At 36.3% G+C, this 23662-nt stretch overlaps 1 protein-coding gene across 1 annotated transcript; it reads right to left on the bottom strand.

Moving 5' to 3' along the window:
• Window positions 1-12881: 12881 nt before the first annotated feature.
• ccr10 (chemokine (C-C motif) receptor 10) lies at window positions 12882-21254 on the bottom strand. The gene is made up of 2 exons (XM_056450708.1): window positions 21142-21254; window positions 12882-16075 (listed from the first exon to the last, which is right to left on the bottom strand). The coding sequence occupies exon 2, from the start codon at window positions 16071-16073 to the stop codon at window positions 14835-14837; it is 1239 nt and encodes a 412-aa protein (XP_056306683.1). The 5' UTR covers window positions 16074-16075; window positions 21142-21254; the 3' UTR covers window positions 12882-14834.
• Between the last annotated feature and the right edge of the window lie 2408 nt (window positions 21255-23662).

Below are 23662 nucleotides of genomic sequence, written 5' to 3'. Positions count from 1 at the left end.
TCCTGCAGCCCTACCTCAATAGTATGTCACAAGTTGTCACTGAATGAATGTGCGAATATAAAACAAACTCTACCACAATCACCTGTATGTATTAAATGACATTCTTTTCTAGCTAATTGATTTAATTAAGAATTGGAAAAAATGGTTTCCAAGTTTTCCAGCACGTTGGGTTTAAATATGCAACCGAGGCATTATTTTTAAATGTTTATTGTTTTTATATCTGCAAATGTGATTGACATTAGTTATGCTAATCTTTTCGATAGTTAATTTGAAGGCATCTGAAAGCTGTTCCATATTTAATGAAGAATATATGGACCTGATGATTCACACGTTACTGGCCTCGTGCGGATGGCCATTTTCATATACATTCACTGGCCACATTATTAGGAACACCTTTCCAACTGCTCGTTAACGCAAAATTCTAATTAGCCAATCAAATGGCAGCAACTTGATGCATTTAGGCACGTAGACCTGGTCAAAACGATCTGCTGCAGGTCAAACTGAGCATCAGAATGGGGAAGAAAGGGGATTTAAGTGACTTTGAACTTGGCATGGTGCTGGTGCCAGACGGGCTGGTGTGAGTATTTCAGAAACTGCTGATCTACTGGGATTTTCACGCACAACCATCTCTAGGGTTTATTGAGAAGGGTCCAAAAAAAAGGAAAGTGGCAGTTCTGTGGGTGCAAATGCCTTGTTGATGCCAGAGGTCAGAACAGTAACTCAAATAACCACTCGTTACAACCGAGGTATGCAGAAGAGCATCTCTGAACACACAACACTTCCAACCTTGAGGCGGATGGGCTACAGCAGCAGAAGACCACACTGGGTGCCACTCCTGTCAGCTAAGAACAGGAAACTGAGGCTACAATTTGCACAGGCTCAACAAAATTCGGATAATAGAAGATTTGAAAAATGTTGGATGGTGGGGTCAGAATTTGGCGACAATAACATGAAAGCATGGATTCATCCTGCCTTGTATCAGCGGTTCAGGCTGGTGGTGGTGGTGTAATGGTGTGGGGGATTATTTTTTAGAACACTTTGGGCCCATTAATACCAATTGAGCATCGTGTCAACATCACAGCCTACCTGAGTATTGTTGCTGATGCTGACCATGTCCATCCCTTTATGACCACAGTGTACCCATCTTCTGATGGCTACTTCCAGCAAGAAAACGCGCCATGTCATAAAGCGTGAAACATCTCAGACTGGTTTCTTGAACATGACAATGAGTTCACTGTACTCTAATGGCCTCCACAGTCACCATATCTCAATCCAATAGAGCACCTTAGGGATGTGGTGGAACAGGAGATTCGCATCATGGATGTGCAGCCGACAAATCTGCAGAAACTGTGTGATGCTATCATGTCAATATGGACCAAAATCTCTGAGGAGTATTTCGAGGACCTTGTTAAATCTATGCCAGGATGGATTTAAGAGAAAAAGGGGTCCAACCCAGTACTAGTAAGGTGTACCTAATAAGTTGAGTGTATATGACCATACCATATATGATTTTTTTTTTCCTGTATCAGCTTTAAAATAAGGTGATCAGTTGTTATTGAGCAATGAGGAATAAAAAAAATATTAAAATAAAAAAATATTTAACAAAAAATAAAAATGAGACCTTTATTTATTTGTTTTATTAACAAATTGACATGTTGTTAAATGTGTTAAATGCACATATCTTAGAATTCAAAAATGCCACTCTGTAGTTTGTTTTGCTCATTTGTGATGGACCACAATTATTCACTATTATGATTTGCTGTAGGTGATTTTGCCAAATACTACCTCATGGCTGAAAAACAGTTGAATCGAATGACAAGAGAAAATGTCAAATGAGGATCAGTGCTGGTGTGGTATTTACAAGATGGAAGGAGCTTTATGACAAACTTGGATGGACAGAGAAAGACGACAAACTTGCATGTGTTTTATCAGACAGGTGAGCAACAGTTTTATCTTTACACCATACAGTATATTTATATTGATCTACTGTAGATTTCTCCAGTGTGCAACAATCATCTCTTGCATTACTAAAGAAATGCATACATAACACCAAAGCATAACAGTGCTTAACATAGTCAAATGTATTTGTAGTATGATTATTTAACTGTGAAAAACATCACTGCATAACACAAAATAAGTGAATAACAATTTTGCATTTAACATTGCATATTTTCAGCTATTCCCTATTAATACAGATAGGAAACGTATATGAATGTAGCTGATAATATTTTATTTCATTATCTCATCCATACACTTGATTTCTGTTTACATGAATTCATGTCTGCCTGACTGTGCTAGAAATTGTTATGATTATGATTTCATGATGCAACAACATTTTTCCCATCATAAAATGTATGAAAATGTACAAAAGCTGTCAATGAGACAGTGCAATGTAGATATTCTTTCGGAACAAATAATAGGCAATTAAGGCACTAAGTGGTGTCATTTTTTAAGTTTTTTTTTTTTTTAACAGCAGCATTTTGTTTCAAATAGCTTTACAGACTGTAAAATAATCACACAGTTATACATACAGATGCAGTACTTTCTTGGAGAACAGGAGATTTGGATGTAACTTCAAGCTGTTTTCTTCATTGAGAAACACACAGGCACCTCCGCAGTCCTCACAGCAGTGTTACACTATATTTCATAGTCATTCAGAGAGCAGTCTTTAAATGTGTTTACCTTTCACACAGCCAACAACCCCTATTAAGAGCTCTAGCAAAGTTGGTCCCTTCAGGTAACTGTACCAGACAGTTCAAGCAGAACCTGACCACAAGAACTAGTCAAATGTAAACATTCTCACACAGTTTGACTCTCAGTAGGAAAATTAGAGACTAAAATCGTTTCACTGGATACTATAGTATCCTGAATCTGATCAGTGCCATCATGTTCTCCTTACATGCCCAATACAGTGTAGTTAACCTTAGTTTTAATGTAATATTCAATTAGGAGGTTGGAACAGTAGATCTTAAACACATTCTTAAGTTTATAATCCTACAGTTTGATATCAGACTTGCTCTATATCGAACATTTAAGCAGAAAACAATCATAGTGGTTGAAATGCATGCGGAAATGTGTAACATGATGTCTAAATTTTGTTGGCAAACATCAGACTGACGGAGTAAGCTAGATCACACAACAGGCCTAAACAGAGAGTTACATCTCAGATCAGACACACCAGCACCTCATTCTGGATCATTGGGTTCTGATTGGCCGGCTTACAGAAACATCCAGTCTTAAGAATGGACCAGATCCTGTCCAGCATGTTGAAACAGCACAGATCTGCTCCTCCTGGTGTTGTCTGTTCTTTCAGCTGTTTGACATCTACTTTTGACGCAATTCCTATATTCCTCGCTGTGATGCCCTTGTATATTCCCACACAGTTTCTGCTTCTCAAACTGAAGATAGGGTTGCCACTTTCACCAGGCTGTCCTGCCGTGGACATCAGAAACTCATTTCTTTGGCTCTTCTGACTCCTGGTCGAGGAACCGGTGTCTACTTTGCATGTGTGTGTTTGGAGATTCCCTTTTACATCAAATGTGTAGAAATATAAAGCATCACTCACATCGGGTGCACCAAAGCGGTCCTGTAAACCTTTGCCCAAAACATCGGTTTGTCCGAGTAATTTAACAAGACACTGGTCTTTGTCAGAAAACATGTGGTGTTCTTGAACAAGTTCTGCCTCATAAATGAGAACAAAACTCTTGGTGGGGAAGAAAACATAGGCGTCGTATGGACAAGCGTACTGGAATGTATGAAGGGCCGTCAAGATGTAATCGTTCCCCAAATAAACCCCGTAGCAGGACTTTATTGTCGTTTCTCGTTTTAGCTTGATCAGACACACTGGCTCTCTTGCTAACCACAGCCGATTCCAGCCTGTGACCTCCGACTGTCTGATAATCTGTCCATTTCTGAACAACAGTGGGCCAGTTTGTGTTTGAAGGAGCTCAATGCTCTTCTCGACCTGACAGGAGCTCATGCAGGGAACGGTGAAACCTTCATTCTTGACTCTGCAGTTGAGAGTCTGATCATCTGCGTCACTTAATGAGTTCGGTAAGAGTCTGGTGGTCTCAGCTGCTACAGTCTGAAAGCCAGAACACACAAATGATCATGAAACACACACACACACACAGATGAGAGAAACTCTATGTAAATAGTCCTGACTGTGGAGTCTGCTCTACCTGTTGATTTGTCTTGAATGCAGTTTTTCTGCACGTGTCCTTTTGAAGCGTCTGCATTCTGATGAACAGAGGTCTGAAATATACAGAGAGATGGAGAAGTCTATCAGTTTACAATGAGTACAGGACAGCTTTTGGTGTTATCAAGGTAATAATGTGTATAATGTTGGCAATGAAGTGAGTGTTTGGACGGTGATGGCAAAAGCAGTATTTTAGATTCGGCTGGATTTAATTTTAGGAGCTCGTAACAACATTTTGGATTTGACATTCATTTAAACGGGTGTAAACAGTACTGTAGACGTCATATATTTGACAGACACTGTAAAAAGGGGTTTATTGCTTGAAAGTTTCAGCTGAAGAAACACTGAAACAGGCTGACAGGAAAACTCAGTTTCAAGCAGAAAATGCCCGTGCCAGTGATTGTTTCATCATCTACATTTTTCCTGTCATGGTTTTGTGGGAAAAACATGTTTCATGGCAGGTCATTTTAAGGCTTTTTTAAAAGAGCAGATTTTTCTTCATACTCTACACTAAATGCTAAGCAGATTGTGTTTTTTTTTTTTTTTTGATAAAGAAGTGTTGAATCATAAAGCGGAGGTCCACCTCTCTGCTTTTTCCTGTTCTCTTCTTCATAACCCCGCCCCAAACCTAACTCCACCCACACCTCCGCTTCTGTCTGTCTGCTTGTCTCATAAGCACCTCCCAGTTACAGATACATAATGAGCTGGTTTGGTTGAGCTGTGCTACAGCTCATGTAGCTCAACCAGTAAAGTGGGATGTTGGAAACACAGAAATCAAGGGTTCGATACCACACGACAGCAAGATCTGGTGGATTGTTGACTAAACTGACAATGCAACACACTTTCTCTAATAAAATTGCATTCCATTTAATAATACGATTAAATAATAAGATTAGTCCATCAGATTAAACAATTACAGAAAAATAAAAATCTATAATTACAACAGACTTTGGCTAAAAATGTAATCTGATGATGGAGCGCTTCATAATAATAATAATAATAATAATAAAATAATAATAATAGTTTTACATCATATTAAATAAATCATTTAAAATTTGGATCAAATGATTACCTTTTTGTGTGAGGATTTGAGGTTTTGAGAAACAGCAGGTTTGTGTCAGATTTGAGGCCGGCGACACTGAAGAAAATGAGTAGCGATGGTCTGGGGTTACGCTTATATCAGGACATGTACTGTTAATAGTCTGAATTTTACCTCTTGTGTCTGAAAAATTGCTGGATTTCTGTGTTCTTAGTGTTTTGTTGTTGTTTTTTTCTTCAGTCAATAGAGGGCGCTACAGTGACTTCAGCTTTATGTATCACAGAGAAACAATGATCAGTGTTTCACTCTTGTGCTGTCACAGGCTGCATTCCAGTCCAATATTTTTTGCCCTTCACTCGCTAACTTCCCTTCATCTCGTTCACTATGATGTACGTGACTGATTAGGTTACTCAAGTGTCCACTACTGGCTGAGCATCTGAATATAAATAAAAGGACTGCCCTAAACTCTTGAGCAATTGGGAACTACACTGTTGTGATGGCACAATCTCATTGCATTCTGGGACATATAGGTGCTGGAGTGGACATCCAGTACAGTTTGAAGCTGACTCGCTCCCTCTGTCAATATCGAGGGTTTGTCTATGTAAACTTCCCTCGTTCACTTGATAAAATGGAGCACGCTTTAAAATGGCGTTGGGGATTCCCCTGAGGGAACAAGGGAAGGGAAGTTGGCGAGTGCTTGTCTGTTGATTTCACATGGTTCGCCCTCCGGGTCAAAAATGAGCCGCCTTCACAAAACCTCTAAAATAAAGCAACTCAATTTAATTTCAATCCTCAAATCTATTGGGCATGAAACAGCCTCATCTTCATCACAAACTCTGTGAATGCTTCGGTTTTCCCTCATCAGTGTGCAGTTTTTTGTTAAAGAAGTCGCCCAACTTCAAGATGAGAAAAAAAAACAAAAGATTGTTTAGGGAATTGATTTATTTCTGCTGTTAAAATGATGCCTGGGTCATCTTTGACCCGTAAGTCAACAGGAGGGTTACAGCATAGAGAGACAGTCAATAGATAGACATGTATAAACAACTGAGAAGAAAATAACAAAAATGACGGATTCATCAGACTTCACCGTTTCATTCAGTTTGACTGAAAACTAAAATATAAAAGTGACTAAACACTACACACATGCTTAAAAAGAATAATAAATGGCAAAAACACAACAAATATCCTCCAGCTTTAAAAGTATGAAGAGAACAAAAGTGTTGATAAACAGCACTACAGAAAGACTATTTGAGCCTCCTCGAGCATCAGATTGATCAGCTGAAAGTGCTGAATTACAGTTTGCTAGGCTGAATAGCGCTCTTCTAGCAGTGGACGGCTTGTTGAATTGGGCTGAAACAGCCTATAGCAGGGCTCTGTGTCGTCCCGGACAGACAGGTTTCCTCCTCTACACGCAGTGGTTTCCTCTCACTGAACACCAGCTCAGCTTTAGTCTGAACACTTGATGACGCAGCTTCAGAAGAGCAGCAGATGTCGTGTCTCAGCCTGTGTTTGGAGCGTCTGAAGAAGCAGCGAGTGCTGAAGAATTTACACAGGTCACACTCCTGATTCAGAAACTCAAGCTGATCTCAAGCTGGAGCTTCACTTTCTAAGCCAAACTTGACTTCATCTGGACCTTTATGAAGGAGTAAAGCTTTCCACATGAAGGATTCTCCATTCACAGCTGTTTAACAGACATTTTTCTTGCTGAGCTGGAAAACTGCAGCGCTTCGATTGACCTTTTTCACTCTTTTCCCTGTGTAAGTGTTCTTTGTCTAATTGTAACTGAATTAGATGTGAATTACTGTAAGTGTTTATGATTACACAAAACACTACAGTGACTGTATGAAACTGATTTGACGTGACGGTGTGTATTTAATCTTTTAGTTACAGCACCAAAGTGTAATTTAAGGGTTGTTTAGCAGATCTCGTAAGATAAAGAAGAACAAAGTGTATTGTAGAGCGAATGATCTGTAGACGTCGCAGCTTAAGGAAGAGTTCATTATAAATAAAGCAAAGACCGTACAGAACAAGTGTGAAATGTTTATGTCTAAATGTTTTAAAAATTGTTTGTGTTATTTCTGCATTTTTACTGACCCAAAACCACTTGTCTACATATTACCAGTTAAAAATAAAGGCAATTTATGGTGAACAAGGAACTTGTGTTTATTTTCACATTTTTTGCTGATTTTACTGTTCATTTTAGCTTCTCGAACGTTCTTGTCTTTCGTCCTGAACCTGTTCAAACCGGTTTGATGAAGCAGACAGAAAACACAGAACATTCCAGAATCATTGACTCTGATCAGAAAACAGACACAATAAAAGAGCCACAAACTGCTTTCCGTAAAATCTGAGAAAACTTTATTGTCTGTATAGAAATCCAATAGAGTTGTATAATACACAAAGCTCGTGAACAAGCTGTTACCTGTCCTGTAGCCAAAACTGTATTAACAGTGGCCTATGAATCAGAATCATAATCAGAAAGAGCTTTATTGCCAGGTATGTTCACACATACGAGGAATTTGTTTTGGTGACAGAGCTTCTACAGTGCAACAGGATAACAAAGACAGGACAAAAAACAGATAATAAATATATTTAAAAAAAAATAGAAGTAGTGAGTGCAAATATACAGATTGACAAGTGTGTTTACATGTTTATTACTAAATACAACGTTATATGTGCAGCTGTTATGTGCAAATTGGCATGTAAAGTGTGTTGTTAAATAAGTGTATATGTGTATTAAAGTGTATGGCAAGTAGTGATGTTGGTTCCACAATTATTATCATCAAGTGTTCATGAGATGGATTGCCTGAGGGAAGAAACTGTTTCTGTGTCGGGCTGTTCTGGTGCGCAGTGCTCTGTAGCGTCGACCAGAAGGTAACAGTTCAAAGAGGCAGTGTGCTGGGTGTGAGGGGTCCACAGTGATTTTGGCAGCCCTTCTGCTCGCTCTGGATAAGTACAGTTTTTGGGGAGTAAGAAGAGTTGTACCAGTGATTCGCTCAGCAGTCCGAACTATTCGACGTAGTCTTTGGAGATCGTATTTAGTAGCTGAGCTAAACCAGACAGTTATTGATGTGCAGATGACTGATTCAATGATGGAGGTGTAGAACTGTTTCAGCAGCTCCTTTAGGAGGTTAAACTTCCTCAGCTGACTGTAGGAAAATCCGTTTTTTTCCTCGGGTCCCTTCACTCTAGTATTTTGTATCACTAGTGAGTGTCTGCATCAAGACCGTCCAAGCTTGGAAAAGATGAGAAGAAAATCAGCTGAATGGTTCAGTATGACTTTATTCTGACACAGGGGAGGGAAGAGCAATCTTATATACACATTGAGGGTCCTCCTGCAACTGAGCCCTAACACAAAAGAATATTATCATAGAAGGAGGGAAACAACGATACAAAAACAGCTTACAGCAACCAGAATACGTCAGAATGTGTGCGTGTAGGTATGCGCGCATCTGTGAGCGAGTCAGAAAGTTGCTTTTGCTCAAGGACGAAATGTTCCGGCCACACCGAGATAAGATGAACAGAATAAGCATGCACACACATTTCTGCAGTGCAAAAACACAGAAGAGAGAACAGAAAAACAGTCTGTAAAAACAGTAGAATACACACATATAATAATCAAATCCTTCAGCTGACGAAGAAAGTACAGCCTCTGTTGAGCTTTTTTGACAATGGAGTCAATGTGAGTGTCCCACTTCAGGTCCTGAGAGATGGTGGTGCCCAGGAACCTGAATGACTCCACTGCTGCCGCAATCCATGATGCTCAGTGGGGGGAGAGCAGGGGGGTTTCTCCTGAAGTCCACGATCATCTCCACTGTTTTGAGCGTGTTGAGCTCCAGGTTGTGGAAAGCCATGACTGAGGAAAGCCAGAGAAGAGCAGAAGCAGGAGATGAAGGATTGATGGTAGTAAAGATGAGCAATTCCTCCATTAGATCTTACCACAGGCAGTGGCAAAAGGCCATTTTATGGCCAGCCATGTTTGTTCGAAAGCCAATTTCATGACCTGCCTAGACCATTGGAAGTAGCTCAAGATCGTTTTCATTTTTGTCTGTTCTTCGTGTTTTGCGATGGTTAAATTATGCTTAAGCAGGTCATGAGTGTCTTCCAGCGGGTCATTTAGACTCTGATGGTCAATGATGGCAATGTCCACTGGACTCTGTGTTCTAGTGCCTGGATCCAGTGTCCTCCACTCCTCCATCTGCACCTCATATTCCCTCAGAGAGATTTCACACATCATTTTCTGTTAGAGGAAAAAACAAGCAAACACGTCAACAGTAATAAAACACTCTCCGTGTGTCAGTGGAAAATCTTTGTTTATTTTTTGGTGTGTAAAACTCGTTTGTTTGCTGCTGGCTTTAATTTTACATTCATTGAAGTGATAACATTACTGATGTTACATTAGTCGGACAAACTCTGAACCTTGTGTCAGAAAAAGAATCCAGCATCGATTTAATTTCATTTCGACTTAGTCATTCTGTAAATGAAGAAATGAAGGAATGAATGTAGCAAAGGAAGTAGCAGTCTGGTCGGAGCTGGTCCTCGATTGGACCACCAGATAACCTCTTGATTTTCTTCTTACCAAACCATGCGGGACTTTTTGCTTGAACTGCACTGACATGAAATGCTGAAATGATTTCAGTGATAATAATTTGGGCATTTTTTTGCAGATATTGTGTAAAACCAATTTATAAAGAGTAAATGAGGGTGAAAATAAACAATTTCATAAAAATGCAAGAAAATGTCAAATTTGACATTCTGCTGTTGGCATTATCACAGCCAAAATGTTTAAAACGTTTTTGTTTTGTTTTGTCTTTCTGTCTGAAGAAGAGTTTACTCCTAAGGCCAATTCCACATCTCTGCTTTTCCTGTTTGCTCATTTGTAACCCTGCCCCTAAACCTAACCCCACCCACACCTCCGCTTCTGGCTTGTGTCATAAGCACCTCCCAGTTACAGATACATAATGAGCTGCTGTGGTTGAGGTGCTCTGCAGCTCTTGTAGCTCAACCAGTAAAGTGGGATGTTAGAAACACAGAAATCACAGGTTCGATTCCACACGAGAGCAAAAACTGGTGGATTGTTGACCAAACTCAGAATGCAACACACTTTGGCTAAAAATCTTCTCAGATAAAATTGTTCCATTTAAAAATAAGATTAATAAGATAAAATAATAAGATCAGTACATGAAATTAAACAATTACAAAAAAGAAAAATCCCTGAAACAGTTACGAAAATAAAAATCTCTCAAACAATTATGAAAAAGAAAAAGCCATAATTACCTTGTCGACGATGCTGAAGAAAGTAACTGCAGAGGCTGGAGGAGACATATTTAAGAGGACACATTGGAGAAAACTTACAATTTGCTGTTCTTCAATGCTGCAGGTTTTTTCAGTCACTAGAGGTCGTCTTTTCATTCAAGTATTACAGAGAGAAAGTGAACAGTGTTCACTCTTAAACATGAAGCTTCTGAAAGAGTGATGCCATTAAAAACCTCCAAAAGAATCTTTTTAAAATCTTTTTGAAAGAGCCATCCATTATTGTGAAGATTTTAAAAACCTAGCAAACCTTGTTGCACTTTGAAGACACTTTTATTATAGATATATTAAATAATCTTCATAGAACCACTGATGTCAGTGAAGTCAGATTATTATACTGAACTAAAATTTAAATGTGAAACTAAAATCATTTTATTGAAAGAAAATACATGTTAAGAGGAAAATATATCAAATATTGGTAACACTTATTCTAGTTTCTTATTCCGATTTCAGTGGCTTATTAACCTGCTTATTAAGATATTCCTGAACCAATACCTGCCACCCAGAACTGGTGGATTGTTGTCGAAACTTACATTGCAACACACGTGTTCCATTTAAAAATAAGATTAATAAGATTAAATAATAAGATCAATACATAAGATTAAACAATTATGAAAAAGAAAAAGCCATAATTACCTTGTTGACGACGCTGAAGAAAGTGCAGAGGCTTGGGGAGACATATTTAAGAGGACATATTAGAGAAAACTGCTGCAGGTTTTTTTCAGTCACTAGAGGTCGTCTTTTCATTCAAGTATTACAGAGAAAAAGTGAACAGTGTTCAATCTTAAACATGAAGCTTCCAAAAGACAGTGATGCCATTAAAATCATTTTGGTTCAACAAAACCTTCAAAGGAACCTTTCTAAAATCTTTCTAAAAGAGCCATTCATTATTGTGAAGAAGATTTTAAAAACCTAGCAAACCTTGTTGCACTTTGAAGCAGGTTTTAACATAAAGATGGTTTCAATATAGGTTTAAATGGCACCTAATTTACCACTTTTTCAAGATTTAAGAGAAGTCTTTTGTGTCTCCAGAATGTGTCTGTAAAGTTTCAGCTCAAAACATCCATCAGATTATTTATTATACCTTTCTGTATAGTGGAAATGTGAGGTGTGAAGTAGCTTGTAGATGTTTTTGTTGCTTGTGACTTTAATGCAAATTAGCTTGTTCTACATGCCCACCGTTCCCACTTGCATATAATAGCCATAGAGATCGCTCAGCTTCATGTAGATAAACAGTAGTGACAGACAAGACTGAAGCCAATCTCACTTATTACAGTAAGAACTTTCCCAGCGGTTATTTGATATATTTGTTGTGGAGTTAATTCAAGCCTTTCTGCAACGATGAGTCGCACACAATGTTGTTATAAAGTTCACTCGCAAACACACACACATTAGCTTTGCACTGTTTTTGCACAACAAATGTGACAGGATACACATTAATATGCACTGCTGTACGGACATCCTTTATGTACAAAATAAAAATTGCAAATTAAAAAAAGAGACCTATTGTGTTTATATCACCCCAATATGACTGTGGACACACTGTACCTGCACACAGTTCTGTCCAAACGGCTTACAAAAGATGATTTTCATCACTGGTGCACTTTAATACATTATTATATATATTATTATATTATTATATAATTATATTATATATATATTATATTTTGTGTTATAATGGTTTCTTGTTCTGTAGGGATTTTCTACAAAATGATAAGATAAAATAAGTTACTCCTGTTTAATCTGGATAAGTGTAACGTGTAATGTCAGTTTTACATTGTTGGCTGATAGATCTTTTCACCCATAACCATTGAAATATTCAAAAATGCTGCATAAATTATAGCTATTGCATTATAATATTTTATTTTAACTGATTTGTCAGTTTATCCCAGTAGGCAATCCATCCTTGTTAATTCTTACCTCAGATTTGACCACAAGGTGGCGCCACCGTGCCGATAACAGACCTGCCTTATAAAATATATATTTAGCAGTTTTGTTTCTAGCTGTAAATACAAGTAGAATTAAGATACAGATGTTAAAATGAAAAAAAAAAACAAACAAATAAAAAAAAAACAGAATAACACACAGGAAGCAAAATTAAATGAATCATACATTTTAGGGCGCAATTAGTTTACAGCATTCCCTCGTTATTTTACTTCATAGTTGATGTACTGATTTAATGCTGTTTTACAGTTACTTTAGTTCATTCATGCAAAAACATTTTTTTATTTTGCACATTTATCAGCAGCAGTGAATTGATTTAAGATGCCAAAATTAAAAAGGAACAGAGAACAACACTTGTAAAATAAAACAATGTAGTTTAATTGAAACATAAACAGTGGACACACTTTATTTACAGGATATACATGATTAGACTAGCAGTAAACAAAAGTTAAAGGGACAGTTCACCCAAAACTGAAAATTATCATCATTTTCTTACCGTTCACCAGAACTCTTAGTCTTTCTTCTGTTGAACACAAAAGAAGATATTTTGAAGAATGCTAGAAACCTGTAACCAAATTATTTTCATAGTATTTGTTTTTCCTACTGTGGAAGTCAATGGTTACAGGTTTCAAGAATTGTTCAAAATATCTTCTTTTGTGTTCAACAGAGTAAAGAAGCTCAGTCTAGAACAGGGATGGGCAAACTCGATCCTGGAGGGCCGGTGTCCCTGCATAGTTTTGCACCAACCCTAATCAAACACACCTGCTTGTAGCTTTCTAATGATCTTAAAGAAACTAATTAGGGTGTTCAGGTGTGTTTGATTAGTGTTGGAGCAAAACTCTGCAGGGACACCGGCCCTCAAGGATCGAGTTTGCCCATGCCTGGTCTAGAACCACTTGAGTGTGAATTAAAGATGATGAAATGTTCATATTTGGGTGTACTATTGCTTTAATTAAAAAAATGCATATTAGAAAAAAGCAAAGACTATTCCTCTCCACGCTGCTAATTGTAAATAATACAGAATACTGATCTTTAATGCATATACAGTTACTATTGGAAGCCCATTTGCATTTTATAAATACAGTTAAAGTCAGAATTATTAGCCCCCCTTTAAATTTTCTTTTTTAAATATTTCCCAAATGATGTTTAATGTCTGATAATATTTTTTCTTCTGGAGAAAGTCTTATTTGTTTTATTTCGACTAGAATAAAAGCAGTTTTTAATTTTTTTAAAAACCATTTTAAGGTCAATATTATTAGCCCCTTTAAGGTATATTTTTTGATAGTCTACAGAACAAACCATTGTTATACAATAACTTGCCTAATTACCCTAACCTGCCTAGTTAACCTAATTAACCTAGTTAAGCCTTTAAATGTCACTTTAAGCTGTATAGAAGTATCTTGAAAAATATCTAGCCAAAAATTATTTACTGTCATCATGGCAAAGATAAAATAAATCAGTTATTAGAAATGAGTTATTAAGACTATTATGATTAGAAATGTGCTGAAAAAAAAATCTTTTCTCCGTTAAACAAAAATTGGGGGGGGGGGGAAGGATTAAACAGAGGGGCTAATAATTCTGACTTCAACTGTGTGTATGTATATATATATATATCTATTATAATGGTATATTGTGTGAAAAGGCTTTCGATACTTATCATCTATAATATAAGTCAGCGGTTTCCAAACTTTTCAGCCTGCGACCCCTAACATAACAATGTCAGTGACTCGCGACCCCCAAATTCCTCAAAGGTGGTTATAAATATACAAATGTTGCACACACAGCAATAGGCCTATATAAACACAAGCATATTGACAACACAAAAAAGTGCAACAGTCTAACAACCACATCATTTTTATAGTCATTTATTAATTTGTTTAATTTAATATTAACCTCACCTAAAGAGACTGGTGGACACATTGTTATCAGCACAAGTCTACTCTAAGTTTAATTTTGGAGACCACCACTCAGAAATCATTCTCAATGTTCAGTTGTGGCCTGTATTTATTTTTAATGTGTTTGATTGCCATAAAGGTGTCAGAAAGTTTAACCTGGTGCTATTAAATCAATCTGCTGCAGCTGACGCTATTGCCGTAAACGTAAACACACCAATCCTACAGAAAAAAGAATTGAAAGGCTGATGGCTATTCATTTGCATGTTGTTTTTTACTATTTAAAAACTACAATTTTTATCCTCTGTGGGTTATGGTTAAAATATGGCAATTCTAATAGTTTAATCAAATTTATTTGACTTTTGGAAACCACCAAGCCACCCCCCCTGTCATTGTCCCAGGCCGCGACCCCCCCTTTGGGAACCACTGATATAAGTAATGATTCATGTTAGATGATCTGATGACACCAGCTTATGACTGAAGTAACTTTCCCAGACACTGGTGTGGGGAAGAAGAACATTTGCGCTGTGTTTGCAGCAGGTGTATTTGGTGCAGACGTGTTCTTGCCAGCCTGATAGGTAGAGGGAATGTGTGTAAGTGTAGTCGGAGCTGGGGATGATGGAGTAATGGAGCTCCCATTGCCAAGATGAGGCGCTATTTGAGACACACACTTACACACACACCCAGCATCCGTCAACAACCGTATAATGTCATTCCTGAAGCGAACACCAACCAACGCATAAAGCAGAGGGTTTAAACAACACCTCACGTAGGCCAGATTTCGGGTCACGATTTCCATGATGTGCAGCGTGGTCCAATCATTGCAGAGTGTTGGTGTTGGTGTTGATATTTTAATCAGTAACACTACAGTGTAGGGCAGCTGGAAAAGCAGAAAGAGCACCACCAATAGCGCCATCAAGCATAAAGTCCTCTGTCTACGCCAGCCTTTTCCTCCAGTGTGTATAAGAACGTGTCCGATTGCACCGTAACACACGATCATCGCGATGCATGGGATGCAGAATCCTGCAATCTTCGCAATTTGGGCCCACAGTTTCCACTTGACTTCACTGACTTTCATATCGCATGAGCTCAGGTTTGAATTCAAGACGTTGTCCACAGAACTGAAGCTCAGATCTGGAAGACTGAATATGATTGAGATTACAGCAATGCTGAATGCAGAGAGCATACTGTAAAACATCGTACCAGAGCTCCTCTTCCTCATAGATCGAGTGCATACCACCACTAAATAGCGATCGATGCTAATGCACGCTAATAACAGAAGCCCGCTATAGGTGTTGATTGCGTACATGCCACGGTTTAGTTTGCACATGGGCTCTCCGAACTCCCAGCTGCCGATCAGAGTTTCTCCTGTTTGCAGTGGGAGCGTCAGGAGAAGCAGCATGTCGGACAGAGCCAGGAAGAAGAGGAAGACATCGGTCATACAGTGCAGACGGAGACGGCGGTACAGAGCGAAGGTGGCAATGACCAGGCCGTTTCCTATCACGCCTAAGACGAAGACCACCAGGAAGACTGTGGTCTGGACTACGGTAATGATGCGCTCCTGCTCTTGACTGGCCTCACAGAGCTCTTTACCAATGAAGGCAGATGGATCTGTGGTGAAGTTGTAATCATCATCATCGTCGTAATTTGGACCATAATCTTCTGTGGTATGATCAAAGCTCCCCATACCTGTAAAACAAGGAAGAGAAACAGAAACAGTTCAGTTATCAGATCTGTGTCATATTTGGTGTATGAGCAATATCACACACACGCACACGCACAAAGATTTCGAAAAAGTAGGCTAAATTGCAAGACTGACCAGAGTTGTCAACCAATCTGATTCAAGAACCAGGTTGTGTAACTGAATTGTTAAGGTGTCTAAACAATTACGAAGGCGTCGATTAGTATGATCAAAATGTAATAGAAAAAATGTGATGCATACAATCTACGGCGTGTCCGCTCACACCTGAGTTTAGAAAAATCTTATGTGTACTAAAATCATTCAATATGGACTTTTGAAAAAACGAAATAAAGTTTATATATTAGTATATATTAGTATCGGCGCTAACATGCTGCATTAACGCGATACTCTTATCGGGCGATTAAAAAAATAAAATAAAAATAGCGCCGTTAATCTATTCTCAAAGTTGAGTTGGGAGCTGGGTCTATTCTACGCAAGCTATGATGACTTTCACCTTGATATTTTAGCACAGATGTATACCTGGCCGAATTGCACTATAGGTGGCGAGAATGAGTCTTCGAACCTGTGTGTATTCCTACTGTGAAATTACCACATCAAACTTGACGTGCTAACATGGATGCCGTTCACTAGAGTGAATCTGAATAATGTTAGCTCCACATCTAACTATCAGGCACCTGTAGAGTTAATGCGTTCCAGTAAAACATACAAATAAAATGGAGTGGGTGCTTTTTAAAATAAATGACGGTGAGTGAAAGTCAAACCGGTGAGCCGTCTGACAAAAAAGTGCCCTTCTGAATCAAATCAGCAGGATGCCCTTCTGTATCTTTCACATACTTCGAAGACACTACTGACTACGCTTACATGGACATCTGTAATCTAGTTATTTGCCTTAATAGACAATAATATAATTAAGGTGTTTATGTGAAGTGCTTTGATGTAAGAGTTTCCTGTAATTTTGGGTGACTTCCACTCACTTTCACATTCACTCATGAACATTTCATTCATGCCCCTGTGACAAACTGGGGTATTAGACGTAAATAAGGAGTAAGGACTGTTGAGAGTGTTATGGAAATTTAATAACGCATGGCGAATGGAAAGAAAAAACTTCTGCATTTCGCAATGTGTGTGTGTGTGTGTGCGCGGCCCTTTACTGACAGCCGCATGTGTGGATCTTGTCGGAAAATATGGCGAAAAGTCCTACATGACCATTGGTACATCATTGGTACAACCCACCCTACTCTCCAAGAACTGTACTTATCCAGAGCGAGCAGAAGGGCTGCCAAAATCACTTCGAGCTTATGTAGGCCTACAGTTCAAAATTCATGTTTAACTGAATAAACAGTGAGTAAACACATCTTGCATAAACAAATTTGCACATACATGAGATGTAAAAGTACATCTCATTGAACATAATTTATTTCCATCACCAATTATCAAAGGAGAAGAGTTTCTCAAGCTGTAGGCTATATATATATATATATATATATATATATATATATATATATATATATATATATATATATATATATATATATCCTACAGTATTTGACATTTGTAAATGGTCTGATGAGTCTCGATTTCTGCTGCGACATTCAGATGGTAGGGTCAGAATTTGGCATCAACAACATGAAAACATCCATCCTGCCTTGTATCAACAGTTAATGCTGCTGCTGGTGGTGTAATGGTGTGGGAGATATTTTCTTGGCACACTTTGGGCCCAATTGAGCATCGTGTCAACACCACAGCCTACCTAAGTATTGCTGCTGACCATGTCCATCCTTTTATAACCACAGTGTACTCATCTTCTGATGGCTACTTTCAGCAGAATAACACGCCATGTCATAAAACTCAAATCATCTCAGACTGGTTTCTTAAACATGACAATGAGTTCACTGTACTCATACTCAAATGGCCTCCACAGTCACCAGAGCTCAATCCAATAGAGCACATTTGTGATGTGCTGGAACGAGAGATTGGCATCATGAATGTGCAGCCGACAAATCTGCTGCAACTGCGTGATGCTATCATGTCAATATGGAGCAGAATCTCTGAGGAATATTTCCAGTACCTTGTTGAATCTATTCCACAAAGGATTAAGGCAGTTCTGAAAAGGGGTGCAACTCAGTACTAGGTGTACCTAATAAAGTGGCCGGTGAGTGTATATATAAACATTAAATTGTGAGTATGAAATGTTATATCAGGCCTTTCTGGACATTTCTCAAAAAATATATTTTAAATATAAAGATATTTGTTGTAAAATAGTATCAAAGGTCTGCTGGTGCAGGCTGTCTCTACTTAACATGTTTTTAAATCACTTGTATGAATACTAATCTCTGAACTGAGAATATCAAATGCTAAAAATACCAAAGCAAAGCGTAGTTTTGTTTTTTTAACACCAGTTTGGGTTCATTAGACAGCTTTCATATTCACGTGTGCGTTTTTTAAGTCGTAACTTTACCACAGAATATTTTGAATATATTTATTTTAATCTTTGGTTAATCTATGGTAGGCTAGGCTAATCAGTTTAAACTGAAGGTTAAAAGGGTGTGAAGTAAATAACGCTTAATCTGAACACCCAACAGTAAAAGTAACCTACAGTTTCTTACTCTTGAATCACAATGTTGACGTTTTTAGATAGCCTACAGTAAAGTAAACCCTTTTCTTTAAAATGTAAGACCAATACAAAAACAAAAGATCGAAAAACGTCGAGCCTCACTATAATAAACACCGTCACTATAGTAACTCGCGCCTCTCTGTTGACAGATGCGTCATTTCAGAGATGTCACCTTTCGTTTCAGGTGTTATATATGTGGTGAAAGAGAGCACGATATTTCTCAGCTAAAAGCTGTCAGGATGAAATTTTACTCATTTTAGTACTCGTTGCGTGCCACAGCCAGACAGTCGTTGGCGTAAATCTGACACCCCTTTCATGTTTTCAGTCAGCATCGCGTGCCAAGCGCCTTTAAAAACGGTTTCAGGAGGAAAGGGGTCTTTATTTAAGCAGAAGTTGAGCTAGAAATCAGATTAAATAGAGATCTGTTTCTGTACTAATGTCTGTGTGGAAAAACAGTTTTTCGTGAAGATGAAGATGATGACCGGAAGGAAGAAAAGGAGGAAACTTCGTGTTTGAGCCAATGGCTAGTCAGCTTCATAAACAACTGTAAGCCAGGTACCAACTATTAACTATGTTCAATAAGTTAACTGTAGCTTTAACACTTGTTAGTTTAATCCTGACAATTATAGCAACTCTATGAGTAATTTGATTCTGAAAGCGATGTGTGATAGATGTTTTGGGCTAAAGTTATTAGTTAATATATTATACTTTTATTAGGCTGCGTGCATCTAAACCATTTACATTGTTAGTTCATTCAGTACCGGACAGCAAAAGTAGGCTACAGAAAAATCAGTTTAATCAAAATTTCGGATTGTTTATCAATGGTTATTCCTCGTAGTGTGTTGTCTTCTGTTTATGCTATTGAATTAAAGGATTAACATGTCAGCGATAACCTCAGATATATTTATAAATGTTATGTAAGTGTGTGCGCATATTACTTATTATATTAAGACCTGCAGTCTTTAAGGCTGTGCGCAATTTTTAATTTCATTAATACAACTATTTTAATCATCCTGCGTTGATATCCGATCATTTGCATTTCATTAAAAGCACAACTATCTTAAAATTACCTTTAATGTCAGATTGGCTTGGTTTTAAGCTTGAAAGTGTACAATACGGTTTAAAATAAGTTTTGCCCTAAGTAATAACCCTGATTAATAATTATATTGCCTTATTTGCTTTAGTAATATTACAAACGTTATAATGATTTACATAAAACCATAAGACAAAGCATTAGCAAGCTACTTCCAATAATATTGATTTTCTAAATAGTAAATACTGTTTTTCATTAATAGTAATTCAATAATAAACACCTCATGGTATTTTAATCTTTCTTCACTAATTACTGATATTTTATCATTTGCGTAGAATTAAAAGCCTAAAATTATTTTCATAAATTACATCTTTAATGACTGATTGGTTTGATGTTAAGCTTGGAATTGTAGATAAAATCATGATAGAATAATGTCAGAATAAGCAAAAAAAAATAAAAAAAGTTTAATTAAAATAATATATTATGCAGTATTGATTGTTCCTTAAAATACACATATTAACCAGCATTAATAGCAAAATATTTATTTACATAATGTTTTGAAATAAATCATTATAAAATAAACAACATTATTAGAGTTCAAACAGAATATAAAGCACTTTTCCTGTATTATCTTTATAGTTTGGTTGTATTTTATTTATTTATTGCTTAGTGCTGGGCAAGAAGTAATTATGATTAATCACATCCAAGTTTGTTTTGACTAATATGTGTGTGTACTGTGCATATTTATCATGCATATATAAATACACATGTTGCATGTATTTGAGAAAATGTTATATTTATTTTATATTTGCCATGGTGACAGTAAATTTGACTAGATATTTTTCAGGATACTTCTTTACAGCTTAAAGTGACATTTAAAGGCTTAACTAGGTTAACTAGGCAGGTATGCAAGTTATTGTATAATGATGGTTTGTTCTGGAGACTATCAAAAAGTATAGCTTAAAGGGGCTAATAATTTTGACCTTAACATGTTGTTAAAAAAATTAAAAAAACTGCTTTTATTCTAGCCGAAATAAAATAAGACTTTCTCCAGAATAAAAAATATTATCAGACATACTGTGAAAATGTCCGTGCTTTATTAAACATTATTTGGGAAATATTTGGAAAAGAAAAAACAATTCAAAGGGGCTAATAATTCAACTTTAACTGTAAAATAACTTCAACTGTATATGATACAAATTATATATAAATTTAAATATCTATGTAATAAAATTGATTTGTATAGGTTTGTTTCTATTGCATATGCATAATAAATATATCTAATACACAGATATATATTATGTCGGAGCAAACTTTTATTTTGGATGTGATTAATCTTTGCCCAGCATTATTATTGATCTTTGTCTTTGAGTAGTTTTAGATGCAGTAATCTGTGTGGGACTCACCTGTGAGCGCAGGTCTTCAGCCGGTCTTGTCTGTAATTCTGTGGTTTGTGTCTGAGCTTTTCTGATGTTCTGCTCTCTGTCAATCACTTTTTGTCTTCGTTCAGCTGTGTTTGCATTGCCCCACATAGCGGACTAAAACATTTAAAGCACAAAGAAACCACAAAACATCTCAGCAGATAGGCGTGAAAATGTGCAGTTGATGTTTTCTCAGTAGAGCACCCTGTTTAATCGAAACCCCAAATATCTGTGAGGGCACGTGAAGATCACTTGCATCAGCATTAATTAATGCACGTCTTGCAGTAGTAATGCACTTCAGTTCAATACTTTTTAAAAGTTTTTATATAAAGCAGTCTCCCATTTCTTTGCATAATTTGCAACATCAAATAAACGAGACGGTAATTGAAAGAAATTAAATAAAAATAAATAAATAAATAGATAGATAAAAAAAATAAATAATAAAAATAAAAAATATATATATATATTTATATATATATATATATATATATATATATATATATATATATATATATATATATATATATATATATATATATATATATATATATATATATATAGCGTAAGCTAATACGAGGAAAAATAATATATTTTCAGGAATGGTACTTTTTTTAGAATACTTTTATTTTTTTAAATTTGGTTTCAAGGAATGTATTGTTAATGTTTGCAGCTTTTTGGCATATGTTATTTATTGTGCGTGTGTGAAAACATCTAAAATTTATCAAATGTCTTTACTTACTATATTGCATACTTTTTTATAAGATATAAATATGCATATAAGATATAATATGTCTTTTATACATAATGCATGCAATACTATGCATGTAATACAACATAATATTATGTTGATATAAGTAATAAATTGTGCATATGTTTTGTGGAAAAAAAATTGTAATAATATTTTGAAATATTTGTATACAAAATAAAAATAATTCAAAATCGATATTTAAAATGAATAAATTCCATAAGCAAAATATTTACATTAATTAAAATCAACAAAAAACATAATTATATATTGTTACATGTAATAATTTTTCCATATATTTGATAGAAAAATGTATATTAATATTTAAAAATAGTAAAAAAAAGTTGTGCTCTCTCTCTCTCTCTCTCTCTCTCTCTCTCTCTCTCTCTATCTCTCTCTCTCTCTCTCTCTCTCTCTCTCTCTCTCTATATATATATATATATATATATATATATATATATATATATATACACAGTTGAAATCAGAATTATTTGCCCCCTGTTTATTTTTTTCCCCAATTTCTGTTTAACTGAGTTTTTTTTTTCAACACATTTTTCAACATAATAGTTTTAATAACTAATTTCTTATCATTTCAATCTCTGCCATGATGACAGTACATCATATTTGATTACATAATTTTCAAGACACTTCTATACAGCTTAAAGTGACATTTAAAGGTTTAACTAGGTTAATTAGGTTAACTAGGCAGGTTATGGTAATTAGGCAAGTTATTGTATAATGATGGTTTGTTCTGTAGACTATCGGAAAAAAAATTAGCTTAAAGGCGCTAATAATTTTGCCCTCAAAATGGCTTTTTAAAAATTAAAAGCTGCTTTTTATTCTATCTGAAATAAAACAAATAAGACTTTCTCCGAAAGAAAAAATATTATCAGACATACTGTAAAAACTGTATATACATATTATTTTTAATTATTCTTAAATAATAATACACATATTATCTATAAAATGTGGACAGTTTATTACATGTATTAACATATAATTTTGTTTTATGTTGATATTTTTTTTATGCAATTTATTAATTTTAAATATAGATTTAGAATGAATTGTTATATTGCATGCAATTCGACAACAGTTGATTGTGAGCAACAGTTGTATTAAATCTGCAGTCCACCTTGTTTGTCATGAAAGTTGTTTTTCTGAACTTTGGATCTCACTGGGTTAGTCTGGAGTTCAGCAGAGAGTCATACCGGCTCCTAAAACTGTAGAGACCATGCAGGTTATGTTGTGGTTATGATGTAGGTTTTAATCGGTCGGAATCTGAGGTTGACTCTGCAGGGGTGTTTTGAGTGATGCACCACAACCTTTTTAACTTTTTAACATGAAGCTGCTACACTGAGCTCACACATGCTAGGGCTGCGCAATATATCGAAAAATGATTGTTATCGCAATAATAGTATATGCAATATCCACAACGCAGAGATGTGTGAGTTAATTTACATGTGTGAGATGTAAATTAAATGACTTTTCTGTGGCAAGCCTTCGTGTGCTGCATGCACAGGTTGTTTATCCAAATCTGACTAATCAGATGGGGCCTGCACTATCTACATCCCCAACTCTACTGTTAGGTGAACATAGAGCTGAAAAATAAATACTAATGAGACAAGAGGAAAAGACAAAAGCCAATAGGAATCCAATAAGGTTTTCAGTCATTTGTGGTGTGTTCAAATCTAAATGTTCTGGAATGTACTGGAAATATTCCTCAGAGATTTTGGTCTATATTGTCATGATAGCATCATGAAG

The sequence above is a fragment of the Danio aesculapii genome, chromosome 24 (assembly GCF_903798145.1).
Source record: "Danio aesculapii chromosome 24, fDanAes4.1, whole genome shotgun sequence".
NCBI lineage: Eukaryota > Metazoa > Chordata > Actinopteri > Cypriniformes > Danionidae > Danio > Danio aesculapii.
This window is presented reverse-complemented; position numbering and strand designations above follow the sequence as displayed.

Coding starts and splice junctions, on each gene's coding strand:
- ccr10 (XM_056450708.1), bottom strand. CDS start 16,073: ATGGGGAGCTTTGATCATACCACAGAAGATTATGGTCCAAATTACGAC.